Genomic DNA, 18047 nt, shown 5'->3' on the forward strand with positions numbered 1-18047 from the left:
TCTAGTGAAAGGGTAGATGTTAGTTTGTAATACTTGGGAGTACTGAAGTCAAGACGTCATGTCACGTTAACAATAAGCGAGTATTTATGCAGCTGAGAAGAACAAGCGGATCAGTAACCTAAGTTATTTCAGCAATTGGGCAGCAGTAAATTATTTAGCTGAACCTCCCAAGTCTTAGGAACTAACCTCTGCTATAGTGAAGTATGGTTCTTCCTTCTTACGTAATGTCCTGTTGGTTGTATGAAACTGAAGTTGGCATCCGATTCTTATTTTCCAATTGAGCATTTAAACGGAAATGGAATTGAATTCGAATGTTTGTCCCTGTGTGTAAAATAGACTGGCGACCCGTCCAGTGTGTACCCTGCCATTCTCTCAACAAGTTCCAGCCTCCTCTAGATTATCTTCCTAGATTATAAAGGAGACTGTAAGTTGTTTTTTTTTTTTTTTTCAGGTTTGTTAAACATATGTTCTAATTCTGTCAAACATTAAAGGGCCATTTTAGTCTTTCCTTTTCACATGTAGACCTCTTCAGACTAGGTCCACATCACAAGCCACTAAAGGCCTACTTGCCAAATATGCCCTATACTAACAGAGAGAGTTTGAAAAAATGTTTTAATGTGTATAGTCAGTAAAAAAAACAAGCACTTGGGTACAATGAAGTATTTCTAACTGGCTACAGTAAAGGTTTTGACTGATGTATAGAAGATGACAATGGAAGAAGCAGTAAAAAAGACTAAAAGTGAGGATCCCATTAAGGAAAAGTGAGAGAACAATATTCATATGTATTTGAGATTTATTTTGACCAGATAAGTGAAGATCTCCACTGACACAAAGCAAATGTATATTGTTATAACAGATTAATTCAGATGTTTAAAGGGAAAAAGAGTTCTTATAATCGTAAATGAATCAAAGATAACAGGACATTTGTGATGAATTGTCTGTGCTAATCTCATCTAGATTTTGAGCCTATAATGGATCGTGATGTTGACCTGGTCTGATGTAGTTCATGTGCTAAAAAACTTATAAATGACCCTTGTTTGCATCTTAACAAATAAAGGTTTTACAAACTTAAAATTACATTTTAAGGATTCTTTATAGTCTTCTTAACAAATCTAAACCAAAACTGACAAGTCTCAGTAATGTGGCTTTTGATCTAGACCTCGTCCGAATTTGTCTACATCTGAGAACAGCAAAAGGAAAATTTGTCCTTTTTGCACTTATTAAAAAAAAAAAAAAAACGTTTACTTGGATCACTTTTAAATGGACTATTCAACTCTTAATGCAAAGTAAATGTGATCATTAAAATCAGCATAACATTTGTCTCTGTGACGTAGAGATGATCACGTGATGTTTCAGGCGGTAAAGTGCCGCTTCGAAAGGTCTTATCGCGATACTTTTTTAAAGCTAGATTCTCCTCGAGTAGTATGCTTCGAGTGTAACATCAGTGGGTAAACATGGATCAAATTCAGCTGTCGGAGGGTGGTCACTTACACGGGTAAATAGTTTGTAACTTTTTCGTTTCTCATAAAAGACAAAACACGTATCTTACGTGAAAGAATTAGCGTTAACATCAATTATAATGCTGCGTATGCTGCTGAGCCCCCGCCCCTCTGCAAATACAGCCACGAGTCTAAACACTTAAATGCTCAACTCCCTCATGCTCGTGTTTAACTTTAGCCTGTATTTTACCCTTGTTTGTTTTTTTCTGACAGTGAATGAGATGTGTTTTTAGTGGTGTAGGAAATATTTGCCTTTACTGGAGTGTTTACACATTTGAAGTTATTGTTGTGAACTAGTCAATGTTAACTATGATCCCACGATGGTGAAACGAGCTACCAAACTCTGTACGCAAAGCAAACTCACTCCTCAAATTAAAAAAAAAAATGCTGAAAACAGAAGTCTTCCGCACCTTCCTATGCACTTAAATCTATTCTATCTTTTTTTTTAAAAAACTTCCCTTCTTTCTTGCACTTGCATCTCATGGAATGTAAAAACTTTTCTGACAGGACTTTGCTTTAATGTTTTCTCCTTGACTTAGATTTTTGCTTGGCTTGTACCTCACTTGTAAGTTGCTTTGGATAAATGCATTTGGTAAATGATTAAATGTAAAAGTATTTTCCATTAAAAGTTCACATTGTCCAGACAAAATGATGTCATTGACTCTACACTGGAGGCCAAATACATATACCTTATAAATAAATATACACCGTTTTATAGTTTATTCTACCACAATGCTCGAAATATAATGATCATTTTTGTGTGTGTTTGTTGATCTCTGTAAAAAACTACTAAAGACTACTATAAAGCCACAGTATTACCCTATGAAAGGTTATGAAGTTAAATAAAATAGGAACTTGAAGTACAGTACAGTGAATTCTATCTGCTCCATCACAGCTGGGGATGTAATTTCAAAAACAAAGTACTCTGGAAATATCATTTAGGGCATTAAATGGTCTGAAAACTTTAATTAATGGAAATTTGTGAAATCTGGTTTGGGTTCTTGTAGAGACAATGACTACTACTTTGAATTAACTCCAGGCATGTGATGCTGTTGTTAAGTTTCAGCCCTTAATACTTTATGTAACCTAGGATTAACCTCATCTGACCTACGATTAAAAACCTATATTATCTTTAGTACCAGACATAACAACATTTTAAAAACTTAAGGGGGACTGAAAATTATGTGAATGCATTGTTTCTCTCTCCCTCTCCCTCGGGAGATAGAAATACTCTCCATACCCACTTTATTAGGTACATCTCTACAATCTAATACTACTCTGTTTAAAATGAATGAGGGGGCCAAAACTTTAAAAGCAAGCAATATGTGCTCCATATGCTTACAAATAAATTGTTTTTATATTTGGTTTTGTGATACTATTATAATAATTTAATTGAATAAAATAAAATAAAAAATCACATAGAAATACATAATATTTTAGTTTTCTAGCTTTTTCTTGGCAGACGTGTTTCTAACACCTCCTTATTCATCTTACCATAAAGCTTCCTTGTGTTAGTCAACTAGAATTGTAAGCAACTGGTAACCAACTTCTTCCCCTTTTTGAAGTACGCTGCCCCTAGCTTATGGGATGAGGCATCTGCTGATATTTTGACTTCCCTGTTCCGATCATGTAAGTGAAAAACTGGTGGAGAATAGAGCTCACTCTTGAGGCTGGACAACATTCTCTGCTGCTCATGACCCTAATGTTTGTAGACATCCAGCCCCTTAGTGGTTTGTCTTTCAGCCAGGTTTGGTATAAAACGTTCCTAACTAACTCACCAGACCTATGAAGCTTCTGAGGTTACCTAGGTTCGTTGGCTCTTTATTGCTTTTTGCACATCTCTCGTTTTGTCTGAATGTGGAGATCAGATTCTTTAGAACGAGAAATCTGCCATATCCCCATGTTTGCACTCCGCTATGTGAAGTATTGTGCATATATGAGCATGCCTGGTTTAGAGGTGTCCTGTCCAGACAAATGTTGACTTCATCTTTGTGCTACAGCCATGCAATATCACCAGACCGTTAGTTTTTCTATCCAGCTGACAACCCCTAGTTTTTCCATCCTCGCAAACTCTGTCTTCAATTTTTTTAAGTGCAACTATGACACTTTAAAAGAAAATGGCTTGGCATCTGGTTTGAGCTTTTATTGATATCACAGTGTTGGAGCTATAGGAGAAAACGTTTTATAGAATTTGGGTTGAGCTAAGTAGGAGTTTTCTTATTCCATGTAACTGCAATGTGAGAAGGTATTTAGTAACAGACGCACACAGCATATGCGCAGTAATCCTGCACATGCAAAGGTGTTTTTGAACAACAATGGAGATCTACTGCACAGAAGATAATTAAGCCTGCAGCCTGAATGACATTGCCAATGAATAGAGATAATTTATTGTTGGTTTTAGTATCTGTATGTGTATTGTTAAAGATATAATTATATAAAAAAGAGAACCCAAAATTTGTCCTTTAGGCTTTTTGTGAAAAAAATGAAAATTAAAAATAGTGTTTAAATAAATGACTGCTTAGGAATTAGTTGTGATTTTAGTAAATTGTTAAATATATACATATTTATATTTAAAATATATACTTTTTTTTGTCATTTAGATTACAAACATATCACCATTTTTCTGTCTTTTTGTGCGGGTTTCAGTAACAGTAGCAGTAAAACTACAAAGAGAGAAGACTACCTGGAATGGCCTGAGTACTTTATGGCTGTTGCCTTTTTATCAGCCCAAAGGAGTAAAGACCCAAGTTCACAGGTGCGTATGAGTGTACGTGTGTGTCAGGGCTCTAATAATACAGTTCCTGCACAAATTTGCGATGTTATGATCATTTGCGATGTTGTGATCCCTTGTGATTTCTGTCTGACCTTGCAATCTAAAACCTTATAAAAACATTGCAACATACACTCACTGGCCACTTTATTAGGTACACACGTACAATTTAATGCAATCCAATATAGCAGCTCTGTCATGAATTCTACTTTTACAATGTTATACTTTCTCATGTTTTTATGTTGAAACTGTCAGAAAGGTGATAATTCTACTCTGTTTATTATTGAGGTTATAGTGGGTAGTGGAGTCATACTGGAGTGCACTATACAGCAGGGAAAATAATGATTTGATCCCCTGCTGTTTTTGTAACTTTGCCCACTTACAAAGAAATGAAGGGTCTATAATTTTTATCATAGGTTTAGGATCAAAATACTTATTTTACTCACTGAAATACATCTCAATTTATAACATTTGTATCATGCTTTTTCAGGATTTTTGGTTGATATTGTGTCTCTATACTTTAGAATAAAACTATGTTAAAACAATTACAGACCCTTCATTTCTTTGTAGGTGGGAAAACTTACAAGAACAGCAGGAGGTCAAGTAATTATTTTACTCACTGTAAGAAGAAGTGATTCTAAAGTTTTGCCCCCCTCATTCATTTTAAATAGGTTGGCCAAAACTAACCAAGACACTAACCAATCTATTACTAGGCAAGATTTAAATTTCAGATTAACTATAGCATTAAATTATTTAAAAGCATGTGCCACATAACCTAGTTTACATATCCTACCTCTCTCAATGAACAGTAATTTCCCCAGATGCTATGTGGTCTGACTTATAATCCTATACGAATTCTTTACTTGATGAGGCCAGAGTTTAGATCCTTGAGCACTATGTCACCATCTAGCTTCTGAAGGTAGGGGAAAGAAGGAGAGGCTCCTGGCAATCTTATGTAGAACTATAATTAGTTTTGGGCTTTTTTTCCTCTACATACCTGCATTGTCTTGACTTTATTAAGTAAAGTACCTTGAGATAACGTTGGTGTATAAATAAAGTTTAATTGAATTAAGCAAAATGCTTCTGCATAACCAGTATTCCAATCTGTCTCTGTTACCAAAATATGCACTCTTAAAAACTGTCATTGTTCCTACAAAACAGAGAGAAAAATAGACCATATTTCTCTCCACCTTTGCTCAGCATTTGGATGTTTACTTACAGCATAGTACGACTCATGCTGGCTGCTTGATTGTGGAAGGAAATCAAGTTATTCATTGAGTATAACTCACGTACTTACACTCCCCTCCAAACTACTTGAAAGAGTGAGGCCATTCCTTTTTTTCTGTAGACAGGAGGTAATGTCATGGTTTGGGGTTGTATGGCTTCTTCTGGGACAGGCTCTTTAATCTTCAGTGATGATGCAACACATGATGGCAGCAGCCAAATGAATGCAGAAATATTCTGTTTGCCAATTTAAAGAACGATGCAACCAAACTGGTTGGGGGATCGGTCATCATGCTGCAAGATAATGATGCCACACTGCCAAAACAACAAAGGAGTTAATCAGGGCCAAGAAGTGGTTTTCTACTGACAATCTCAATCTCCAGAATTAAACCCTATAGAGCATGCATTTTCCCTGCTAAAGATTGGAAGGAGTAACCCCCTAAAACTAACAGCAACTGAAAGAGGCTGCAATGAAAGCCTGGAAAAGCATCACAAATAAAGAATGCAAATGTTTGGTGATGTCAATGGGTCACAGGCTTGATGCAGTTATTGCAAGCAAAGGATTTGCTTGCAGTAACTGCATATTGTCTTATTCACTTTAATCTGTTTTAAGTCCATCTGTTCCAATACTTTTGCTCACATAACATAATGGGTAGGTTCAAACAAAAGGTGCTATCTTCTAAGTTGTGTATCAGATTCAGATGTAAATACCTGAAAATAAAAGCTGAAATGTTGATCTCTTGTCCCACAATAATCTTTTCATGTCAAACCCAAATCTTTTCAGTATACAACAAAAATAAAATATTTGGCTTCACTGTTCTAACACTTTTTGAAGGGGTAAGAAAAAGTTGGTAAACACCTACAAACTTGTGTTTCTGTTTTGTTGGCTTTATTCAATCAAATGGTTGTAAATGGATCACAAATCTGAATCAATTTATTTTTATGCATATTTGAGCACAGATTAATGGTTAAATTAAAACTGCATCTTAAACTTTACTTTTATCAAAAAACTGCCCTTTGCAGCAATAACTGCCTGACAAATCAGTGGCATTCTACTGATCAGTTTTTACAGATTTTAAAGTGTGGTTTCCCCCAAGGCCTTTGTCAGAATTTTTTGGTCCCACCGCCCCTTGTCTCCTTGGCTCTGCCACCGTGGGGTGAATCGCTGACATTTGAAGATGCTTCTCCAGGCCCCCCACCGCCAAGCCACAAGCCCAAGCCTGAGCTCCAACCAGGCCTGGCCTGGTAAACACCAGATTGATGAAAAATAAATCATTTATCCTGAGGGATTTCTATAGCTCTCATTGCCTGGACTTCCTTGGATTAGTGCTGGTGAGTGTAGCGCCCTGTTTAAACATTTATTGGCTGGATGTTCATGCTTTAACTCCTCGCGGATGTTGAGCCATGGAGGAGTAAAGCATCTGCTTTAATTTTTATTTTTTTTTAAATGAAAGTGCTTTATTATCTTCTCCAATGAGGTGACCCTATTTGAAGTGGGTCCATCTGACCAACTACGGCACCTTGTCATCTACCAGCCCCCCAAATTCAACAAGGAGTTTGTTAATGACTCTTTAGATTTTTATTTTAGTTTTTTGGGAATCATGTCCTTATTGTTGGTGACGTTACATGTGTGTTGCCCTGATGAGAGATGTTTTAGCTATTGTTGACTCTTTTAATTTGGTGCAATGTGTGTCTGGACCATACATGAACAGAGACATACATTAGATCTTTTTCTCTCTCATGGTTTGTTTGCGTTGAACTTTGGGATCTGATCCTATGCTCATTTTATTTGATGATTGCTTTTCCTGTGCAGCAGTAAAATTGTGTGCTCCTTCTCAGTTATGTCAGATTTTTAACTCTTCCACTGCTGGTCAGTTTCTGATACTTTCGAACTGTTGCTGATACGGAGGAATTTAGCTCCTGGCTTTACTCATCCTGTCATTCCATACTGGACCCTGTGGCCCTATTAAAAGCCAAGCAGCCTAAGGCTAGACCCAGGCCCTGGTTCTCCAACAGAACTCATGCAGCTGAGTGGCGGAAAACACAAGTGGAAGGACAGGGGGCAGGTCTTATTCAAATCTTAAAGGACTGGTAGCTTCATTATCAAAATATCCGTAAAGAGGCCAAATGAGAACCCCTATTAAATATTGTTGTCTAATAATCATAATCCTCAAGCGTTATTTGAAGCAATTGACTATATTCTAAATGCCCCACAGTCTGTCTGCTTGGAAACATCCGCTGAGATGTGCGATAACTTCCTGCACTTGTTCATTGAGAAGGTAGTTACCACAAGGGTTCTAATCTCAACTCCTGCCTCTCACCCCTCTGGCAGTGTCCCTTGCTTGGACATGTTTGATAGCTTTGAGCCTATGACTCTCACACTCTCACACAGGAAGTGGTCAGTCAGATTAAGCCATCTGACTCCTCTTGAGATGCCGTCCCTCCTCAATTTCTTAAAGCAGTTTTCCCCAATATAGTGCAATTGGTTCTGGCCATTAGTAATAGCAGTCTGTCTTCTGGTGTTGTCACTATAAGTTTTAAAAACGCTGCAGAACAACCCTTAAAATCGATCTCACTGTGTTGGCTAATTTTAGGCCCATCTGGAAGCTGTCCTTCATTTTGAAAATCTTAAAAAAAAGTCGTTTATGTGTAGTTTAGGTCTTTTCTGGATAAGAAAAATTATTTGGAGGTCTTTCAATCTGGTCTTAAAACCCTACATAGCACAGACTCAGCACTACTAAGGGTTTTTAATGACCTCCTCCTGGAAACTGATGCTGCTGATTTTGTGATTCTGCTGGATCTGACTGCTGCCTTTGATAAAACAGATCAAAATATTTTCAGTTTTTCACCTGCATTTGTACAAGCATGGCGGCCTCCAATGCCAACAAGACCCCCTGCTATGCTTACACGACAATTAAAAAATATATTTTTATGTCTAGTGATGTTGCATTAATGACCTCCGGACCATCCCGGAACCATTCGGTATGCCCTCAAATTTCACTGTCTATCCTACATCCACTCTGTTCCCTTTAAGTTGAAGATTGAGAACCAATTGTTGCAAAGAGACAGACGTTGACTTAGTAAAGGCCGGATGATTTGTCCGTTGTTGTCTTTGAAAGCACCATTTGACTGTCCCCTCCTTCCCAGTATGGTGGTAGTGACAGAGAGAGCAGAGGTAGAATGATGATGATGATGATGATGGAGTGTTGTTAGTGAGAACAAATACATTACATTCTAAAAAACAAACAAGCATGGTCACACTTCCACACCACCCTCCAGGAAGGACTTTGTATAATTTGTATAACTGAAGTGAATATTTCTTTTGTCTGCACCTCCATGGCCTCTTTACCATGGAGGAAGGGCATCCGGCGTAAAAACTGTGCCTGAACTTACAGGATAAGCCGAAAGTACAAAAAGAAAATATATTTAAGAAAATAGCACGGTTAAACATTGTCATAACTGGCAGGCTATGCAGGAATACTATGCCAAAAAATATTTCATAATATGTCATATAGGCCAGAATACACAGCCTGTTAGAGTAGGAAAATGCATGTAAATACGAGACATGTCTCGCTCAGTGCAACCAATACATCTTGTTTATATTTTATATTCAACATTTTACTTGACATGGAATTTACCAAGCAAATGTGCTGCATGAGAAATAAATAACCCCACTTTTTTGGTGTGCTTGCAAAACCTCTATCTTTTTGCCAATGTGCATGAAAAATGTAAACACTGATGACTTTACTGTGTTCAAATAAGCTTAAAAATTTTGAGTTTTGTGATCCATTTACAACCATGTGTTTGATCAGTGTGTAGGTGTTTCCAAACTTTGCCAGGAGAATTCAACTAAAAAACATGGAAAAAAATAAAAAAGTGGATCTGTGAGTGTTAGTGTCTTTTTATATTCTTTATTCTTTTTACATTTCTTGCACTGATTAATGCCAGGACCATTTTTCATTTTGTGTAGATTTTAAATTTAAAGGTGGTACCGAGTATGTAGTGCGAGTTTTTTGTTGCAGAAATGAATGAATGAATTTTTGATAAAATTTACTAAAAACCACAAATTTAAGGGGATGGATAAAACGATCTTAAAGCAAGGTAAATACAATATTGCAAAGTAAAAATGCCATAAACGTTAGACTTTGTTTGGTAAGAACCAAAACAAAAAACTAACTAACCAAAACTTACTTACCAAGTTAGGTTATTCAGAGCAAATGAAAAGTATGGAGGTACTTGCTGGAGGTACTGGGCTGTGTATTTTAAAACTAAACTATGTATTTTGTCTCTCTCTCCACAGGTCGGGGCATGTATAGTGAATCAAGAGAATAAAATAGTTGGCATTGGTTATAATGGTATGCCCAATGGTTGTGACGATGACCTGCTACCATGGTGCCGGGCTGCTGATAATTCTCTTGACACTAAATACCTTTATGGTAAGAATGTGTGCACTCATTCTGATTAAATGAAAACATTCCGTAGGCATTTTATTTATTATATATTTTTTAATATTCAAAGGGTAAATGTGAATATACAATATTCACAATAACATACAATAAACCCAGAAGTTGATGATTAAGAGCTCATGCTAATGTCAAAGCAAAACAGGGAACATATTATTTGTATATAATTTGCCTAGTGTTATTTTTGATATTCTGTGCAACCCTGAGTAGTAACATTTATAGCTTGTTTGCACTAAATGGTAAAGAAAAGAGGGGAAAAAACTGTGCCAAAAAATTGCAATTCAATATCTAGTTGTTACTCTGGCTGAGCAACAAAGGGCTGAGGTTTTGTTTCTGAACTACTATGGTATCTTTTTCACTCATTTAAGTCCAGTTATAGACAGAGCTCACAGGGTATTAAGGAAAAGACCTCAACCACATCAACTGCCCACAGATTGTGAAGCTACTATCATCGTGGAATGTGGCAAAGCAGAGAAGTCAAAGAACCTGGAATTACAACAGAGCAGGATCCACAACTTGCCTGACTATCCAGAGGTTGTACTTAGTGTTAATAGTTTTGTTTTTAAGAAAAATCCTGTAGACCCTAGATACAAAGTTCAAAGTTCATCCCCCATGCGCCAGATTCACCACAGCATACGCATCATTCACAGATCCACAGAAGGCCCAACAATATGCTGAGCAAAGATTAACTACTTAAGATATCTTAATGCAAGCATGCTGCACATAAGGTAACATACTTTAAAACAGACATCATTTGCATATATCATTGTCATTGTAACTGACATCCACAATATATACAATGATACTGCAAAACCATATTATCTTCTGAGATGTTGGTCATATTTTTAAAATCTCATTCAGTCTTGATTATCAGTTTTCTTTGCATGGTTAGGGTCAGTTTGCTCTCAATTCAAACTTTTATTTTAAATTCTTATTTGTTAATAATAACAAGGGTTTGCTATACAGCAAAAATGCAAAGTACAGATTTTTTTTTCAGCAGGATAACTGAGTTGGGGGTCGCCACTGCGGATTTGTGAAATTCCTCTAACCCATATAATAAATGTAAGAATCTAAAAGCATTTAAAGACCTTACATTTTCCCCAAGTGAATTTAATATCTTTAGTGCCCGAATAAAAAAACAAACTAAAATTTAAAAAAACTAAATCTAGAAATAAATCACTCCCTAAACATGGCAATTGTTTGCTACCTTATGGGAAAGGGGTTGGGTGGTTGTTGTATGACTGCACTCTATTTCCTAAATTTATAATTAAACTATATAGTAATAATTTTTCTTTTGTGTGCCATCCATGTGAACTTTTGCCTATGTTGCTGAGCTTATCCTTATCCTGATGTTCTCCTCTCTCAACCAGCAGCATGTGTTGAAGCCAGAAAATATTTTAAACAAACTTGTACTTTTTATTATTCATTTGAATTAAAGAATAAAGTTTGGAGTAAAAAGAAATTTACATCACCGTTAAGAACACTAGAAAATATGGTCACAAACAAAAGTAATGGCACTTTTGGCATTATTCTTGTTTCTGCATAAAATAAAGAGGCCATGGAAGTGCAGACAAAAGAAATATTCACTTTAGTTATACTTTATTGAACTCACCCATTTAACATAAAAAGTGGTGGTGTAATAAAAATGTCGATTTAGTGCCTCTGAAGCCATTCTGTAGTAGGTTTACTTCGCTGTTTAGGGATATTGGGTTGCTGCATCACCTATCATCTTCTGACCTTGTGGACAGGCACCCTGACAGTATTCTTTAGGGTACCTTGATAAACTTTGTATTTCCCTCCATAATTGCAAATTTTCCAGAGGATTTTCTAGAGGTTGCATGGCCAGTCCCAAGGGGGCGGCTATAGCTCAGTTGGTAAAGGCAGTTGCTTACGGACCACAGGGTGAGTGGTTCGATCCCCAGCCCTGGCTATATGTCGAAGACACTGAACCCCTAACAGCCCATCCCCCCTCCCCAGCGATGCAGTGCCGGTCCAAGCCCGGTAGAAATTGGGGAGGGTTGCGTCAGGAAGGGCATCCGGCGTAAAAACTATGCCAAATCAACATGCGGACAATGATCCGCTGTGGCGACCCTGAACTCACGGGATAAGCCGAAAGGAGAGTAATAGTAGCATAGCAAGTCCCAAGCCATGATTCTCCTCACTCTGTTTACGAAACATTTTCCTCCATTGTATTGAGCATTGTTAAGTTGGTCTTTGGAAAATTTAGGCATGCTGAAGTGTTGTTTTTGGATAGCAATAGCTTCCTTCATAGGGTCCTGCCATGAATACCATTTATGTTCAATGTTTTGCGCAGTCTAGGCTCATTACCAGAGATGTTAAGTAACTCTAATATTTCAGGTCTTTAGCTGTTATGACACTGATTCAGTGGTTTTATAGGTCAAGGTAATTCTGAACTACACCTTCATTCTTGTTTTATTGATTGGACTCCAGGTAACAACTAATTACAGTTGATGTTTAATGACCTCGAAAGACTAGTGTTGCCATAACCTTTTCCCCCATCACTTTGTATTTTGTACTTTAAATTTCGACCATCCATTCAAACATGGTAAAAAAACAAAACAAGTATTCGAACTGTAATGCTCTGTTCGAATGCAAAAATGTACTGTATGTCTAAACTTAAGGCCATTTTATGTCATTTGCCATGTCTCCAGCAGATGGTGTTCTTAAAATTTACTATCACCAGCATTGCGTTATGGGGTTGCAAATTTCTTGTCAATTCAAACATCGTTCGAAAGTCATTTTTGTTTTACAAAACAACGTTTTTATGTATTTCGTTATTCTGTCTAATAGTGTGTCATGCAGAGCTGAATGCCATTATGAACAAGAATAGCGCTGATGTGAAAGGCTGCACCATGTACGTGGCATTGTTCCCCTGCAATGAATGTGCCAAGCTTATCATCCAAGCAGGTGCGTGCTTACAACACAGTTACTCTTCAGTTAATTGTAATTACAATAATTAGAGTATTATTAATACTTTTTAAACATTAGCAGTTTGAAGATTTGTGTAGTCATACTTTGTGCCAGCATTCACAGTGCTAAACATTTGCACAAAAGAACAGCAGTTGATCAAGTTTGTTTTTTTATTTTTATCTCTTTTCTTGTTTCTGTTCTTATACGTGTAAGAAATGGTTTTAGTTCTATTCTTCACTTTGTATTCCTGCTATTTATGCCCTGTAATAATCCCTCCTTCTGCCCAGGTATTAAGGAAATTGTTTATCTTTCTGACAAGTACCATGACAAGCCAGAGATGATTGCTTCCAGACGGCTGCTTGACATGGCAAAAATACCGTTCAGGTGAGTGAAAAGCAGGGCTGTAGCCAGGACAAAATTTGTAGAACATATGCAGAGCATGACCCAGGCCCTAATTCCTATATTATCATTAATATGAAAAAAATATCTATGATCTTGCTGCAGCATTTTAAATTAATTGGAGGCTACTTGCTACAAATACTGAAGAATACCTGATTTAGAACTAAAACAGTGTTAAAGATGAATTTGCTCTGGCTGTATCTCTATGACATACTAACCCAATTTCACTGGAAATTAAAATTCAAATCAATACATTAGAACACAACCAGAAAGTAGAAGTTTTTTTAAATTTGAATATTTTAGTAGAAATATGCTTTAGCATGGTGCTGTCAGTCTGGTATCAGTGGAAAGATATTTGCAGAGGTAGGAACTCGAGTCATGATTAGTATATTTAAAATGCCACAGCAGCAGTAGAAGCACTAAGGTGGACTACATCTTGTGTAGACGTTGTAATCTGAAAGAGATCAGTGACTGTAAAGCATTGGTAGGGGAGAGTGTAGCCAGACAACACAGGATGGTGGTGTATAAAGTGGCTGCTGAGGAAATGGTGAGGAAGATGAAGAGGACTAAGGCAGAGCAGAGGATGAAGTCGTGGAAGTTGAAAAAGGAAGAATGTTTTAAATTTTTCAGGGAGGAGCTGAGACAGGCTCTGGGTGGTCAGGAGGTGCTTGTAGATGACTGGACCACTGCAGCTAATGTGATCAGGGAGACAGGTAGGAGGGTACTCGGTGTGTCATCTGGAAAGAGGAAAGTGGACAAGGAGACTTGGTGGTGGAACGAGGAGTTTCAGGATTGTATACAGAGAAAGAGGTTAGCTAAGAAGAAGTGGGACACTGAGAGGACTGAAGAGACTAGACAGGAGTACAGGGAGATGCAGCGTAAGGTGAAGGTAGAAGTGGCAAAGGCCAAACAAAGAGCATATGAGGACTTGTGTGTTAGGTTGGACACTAAGGAGGGAGAGGTGGATTTGTACAGGTTGGTGAGGCAGAGAGATAGAGATGGGAAGGATGTGCAGCAGGTTATGGTGATTAAAGATAAGGATGAAAATGTATTGATAGGTGTCAGGAGTGTGATGGGAAGATGGAAGGAGAATTTTGAAGAGTTAATGAATGAGGGAATGAAAGGGAACGAAGAGTAGAAGAGGTGACTGGTGTGGAGAAGGAACTAGCAAAGATTTGTAAAAGTGAAGTGAGGAGGATGTTGAAGAGGATGAAGACTGGAAAGGCAGTTGGTCCTGATGACAAACCTGTGGAGGTATGGAAGTGTCGAGGAGAGGTGGGAGTTTCTGACTAGTTTAACAAGATCTTGGAGAGAGAGAGGATGCCCAAGGAACAGAGGAGACGAGTACTGTGCTGATTTTTAAGAACAAGGGAGATGTGCAGAGCTGTGGCAACTACAGAGGAATAAAGCTGATGACCCAATGACATTGTTGGAAAGAGTAGTGGAAGCTCGGCTAAGGGCAGAGGTGAACATTTGTGAGCAGCAATATGGTTTCATGCCTAGAAAGAGTCCAACAGATGCAGTATTTGCTTTGAGGACGCTGATGGAGAAGTACAGAGAAGGTCAGAGGGAGTTGCATTGTGTCTTCGTAGATTTAGAGAAAGCGTATGACAGGGTGCAGAGAGAGGAGCTGTGGTATTGTATGAGGACGTCTGGAGTGGCAGAGAAGTATGTTAGAGTGGTGCAGGACATGTATGAGAGCTGTAAGACCGTGGTGAGGTGCTGTAGGTGTGACAGAGGAGTTTAAGGTGGAGGTGGGTCTGCATCAAGGATCAGCTCTGAGCCCCTTCTTGTTTGCTCTGGTGGTGGACAGACTGACAGATGAGGTTAGACAGGAATCTCCATGGACTATGATGTTTGCAGATGACATTGTGATTTGTAGTGAGAGCAGGGAGCAGGTGGAGGAAAGCAGGAGGTCTAGAGGACGACCAAAGAGAAGATTTATGTATGTAGTGAGAGGACAAGAAGTTAGGTGGTGTGAGAGAAGAGGATGCAGAGGACAGGGTTAGATGGAGGCACATGATTTGCTGTGGCGACCCCTGAAAGGGAACAGCAGAAAGGACGAGAAGAAGAAGAAAACAATAGAACATATAAAACGTGTGTATATATAATATAAAATCAGTATGAACATCTAGACAGCTATTAATGCTTATGTTTTTTTGCTTGTACTTTGCTTCTACAATGTTACTAATGCAAACTCATTTAACAGCATGAGAAAATAAATGAACACAGTAATGATCTCGGTGTAAAATAACTAGCTCTTTTATAGTAGTTTAAAATCTTGTGTTTCTGGTTTACATGGTAACGTGTGTTCTCATACCTTTTGTATTCTTGATTTGAGTATTATCTTTTTTCTTCTCTGTGTTTTGACAGGCAGTTTAAGCCCAAGAGGACTGAGATTGTCATTGATTTTAATTCGATTAACCAGCCTGGAATGCTCAGCCCACAGTGAAAATACAAATAGCTTGTCTTAAAAGCCTCTTAGTGAGGCAGGGAGGCCGAGCAAGACTGTGAAGATTGAAAGGGATTATGGTGCCTTTTTTCAGTCTTCTTGCACCCTGGGTTGTCCAAAGGAAATTCAAGGATACCTTGGCCTTGTTGGTTTTTGATATTTCGATTACATTCAAGCTTCTTTTTTCTTTTTAAACTTTGGGTTTAGGAATAAGTGTATGATTTGAAAAAAAAAATGTTATTGTTGTGAATGTGTACTCTGGGGATAATATACTGAAATCTATTTTCACCTCTTTCATCCTCATTAACTGTAACTTGATAGATGTACTGTAATTTGATAGTCATTTTAACGTTTCAAATTCATCTTGGAACTGCTCTTTCTTATTGTCAGCCATTTGTGTTAATGGTTTGGTTTCAATTCGTTCAGATTGTGTGTACACAGGAGAGTTTTATCTTTACAGTTTACTTATACCAATCTCTCATAGCGTACACAAATTCTGCCTATACTGACACATGAATGTAATTTTAATGTTGTCATATGCAACCTCATCAGGATTGCTTGTTTGTGGCAAACTGACTTTGCTTGCATGTAATTAATCGTGAGCCAGTGGAAATTAGGGGAAAAAAACAAAAGACTGCATAACTGAACCTTTGTTCACCACTTGATTTTGTTTTAATCTTATAATTGCCTTCTGTTTAGACAATCAAAAGATAAGGGATAGAAATTCGGTCTTGTTTTTAGTATGTTAAAATACCCGACTCCAATAGGTGGTGCGTCAAAAGTACGAATGCTGGCAGAATATCACAATTACCCAGAACACATTTATTTTACATCACTTTCATTGTATAAAAATGCTGTCTCTGCAAATGTTTGTACTGAACTGTCTTTTCAAGACCACCATCTGTTAAGCTGAAAACTTTTTTTGGTTTGTTTTTGTTCTACTGTCTAACATGTTGTTACAGCAGTTAGCATTCTCTGAACCATTCAGTGAAACTTTTGGTTTATGGATACATCTCATCGGGGCTATTGATCAAATCTAAAACTTTGCAAACACAGCCACAGCACGTCAAGCACAAAACACAGTAAGTCAGTTAAGTAATTACATAATAGACCAAGTTCATACAATCCTCAAATTTCTCTAAGCATCTGAACTTACTTATCGTGTATCAAAGTACATTTAGCCACAAAGCACACCGTTTTGTAATTAAATTCTGAATTTTTGTCACCAGAGTACACAAAGAAGTCATAGTTCCCAGCCACCTTTCTAACCACCCTGCAGCCAATTCCTGCAACGCTTCCCATGATGTTATCATTATATCAATCGATCAGACTATGGTTGACTGTAGCACTTAATCCAGTAACAGTACACCATAGCTGAGATGCTATGTGGCCAAATAAACTATTTATAACATTTTTGGATAAGAAAGAACACACTGCTAATTTGCATGAACATCAAAAGGGCTTGATGACACAATTAGTACTGACTAATGTGCCCTGGTGAAGAAAAATCCCTATACAACAGTTGTAAAATAAAAAAAAAAACTTTCAGAAGTTAAGGGTATCTTGGTCAGTAACAACAATCAATTAAAGGGGATGAACTCCAAGTGTATCCATAGCCAGTGGGCACTTCTATAGCTGTTACCATGGTCATTGCAGCAGTACATAGTATATATCACTTTTCATAACATAAAAATTGTTGATTTTTCTATTAATAGTGTGTTCAACTTATGTATCCTTCACATATTTCTATGTTTTCTATTGTGCTTTGATTACTTAGTCTGGAGAGACAGACATGCAGATACGCGAGAATGTGGAGGTGGGTGCCTCTGACCGTGAAGATAGCGAAGACAGAGAAAGGAGTTCATAGTTCAGCTAGAAAGGGAACTCAGTTGTATTTCCTTCTTTGTGGTTTTTATACTTTATACTTGCATAATAAAACCGCTCAAAAGACTATTTTGACTGAATTCCTGTTATTTCAATGACAAAAACTTGGTCTTAGAAGTGGGATCAGGCTTGGTGTTGGGACTCCAGCTGGCGACAGTAGACGTGGCCGACATAGATTCCTTCCTAAGGGTTGAGAAGCTGTCCTCTGAGGGAGACCACTTGCAGACCTGATTCTGACATAACAGCCAGGGAAAATTAGGTGGTGTGTTATACACACGGCAACATAGGTAAATGTATCTTGCTACGTAAGAGTCTAGAACCAGTAGCTTTTAGCCTCAGTATGTTGGCGGATGCACCTTAGCTTAAGTGTTGTCTGGTTGTGTAATGCTCTACTGCTTAGTGCCAGCGGAAGGTCACAAGCGGCG

The 18047-nt window shown here is 37.7% G+C and overlaps 1 protein-coding gene across 1 annotated transcript; it reads left to right on the forward strand.

The window, feature by feature from the left end:
* The first annotated feature begins 1339 nt into the window (after positions 1–1339).
* On the forward strand, positions 1340–16893 carry dctd (dCMP deaminase). The gene is made up of 6 exons (XM_067498755.1): positions 1340–1495; positions 4146–4254; positions 9794–9929; positions 12768–12884; positions 13175–13271; positions 15660–16893. Exons 1-6 carry the CDS (start codon positions 1455–1457, stop codon positions 15736–15738), a joined length of 579 nt encoding a protein of 192 aa, XP_067354856.1. The 5' UTR covers positions 1340–1454; the 3' UTR covers positions 15739–16893.
* The last annotated feature ends 1154 nt before the right edge of the window (positions 16894–18047 follow it).

This window comes from Channa argus, chromosome 3 (genome assembly GCF_033026475.1).
Source record: "Channa argus isolate prfri chromosome 3, Channa argus male v1.0, whole genome shotgun sequence".
In the NCBI taxonomy this organism is placed as follows: Eukaryota; Metazoa; Chordata; class Actinopteri; order Anabantiformes; family Channidae; genus Channa; species Channa argus.

What these genes read in the sequence shown, in the direction of transcription:
- dctd (XM_067498755.1), top strand. Translation starts at nt 1,455, where the DNA reads ATGGATCAAATTCAGCTGTCGGAGGGTGGTCACTTACACGG. An exon ending in GTAAAGACCCAAGTTCACAG is followed by an intron (nt 4,255 to 9,793) that starts GTGCGTATGAGT and finishes CTCTCTCCACAG; the next exon opens with GTCGGGGCATGTATAGTGAA. An exon ending in ATGGCAAAAATACCGTTCAG is followed by an intron (nt 13,272 to 15,659) that starts GTGAGTGAAAAG and finishes GTGTTTTGACAG; the next exon opens with GCAGTTTAAGCCCAAGAGGA.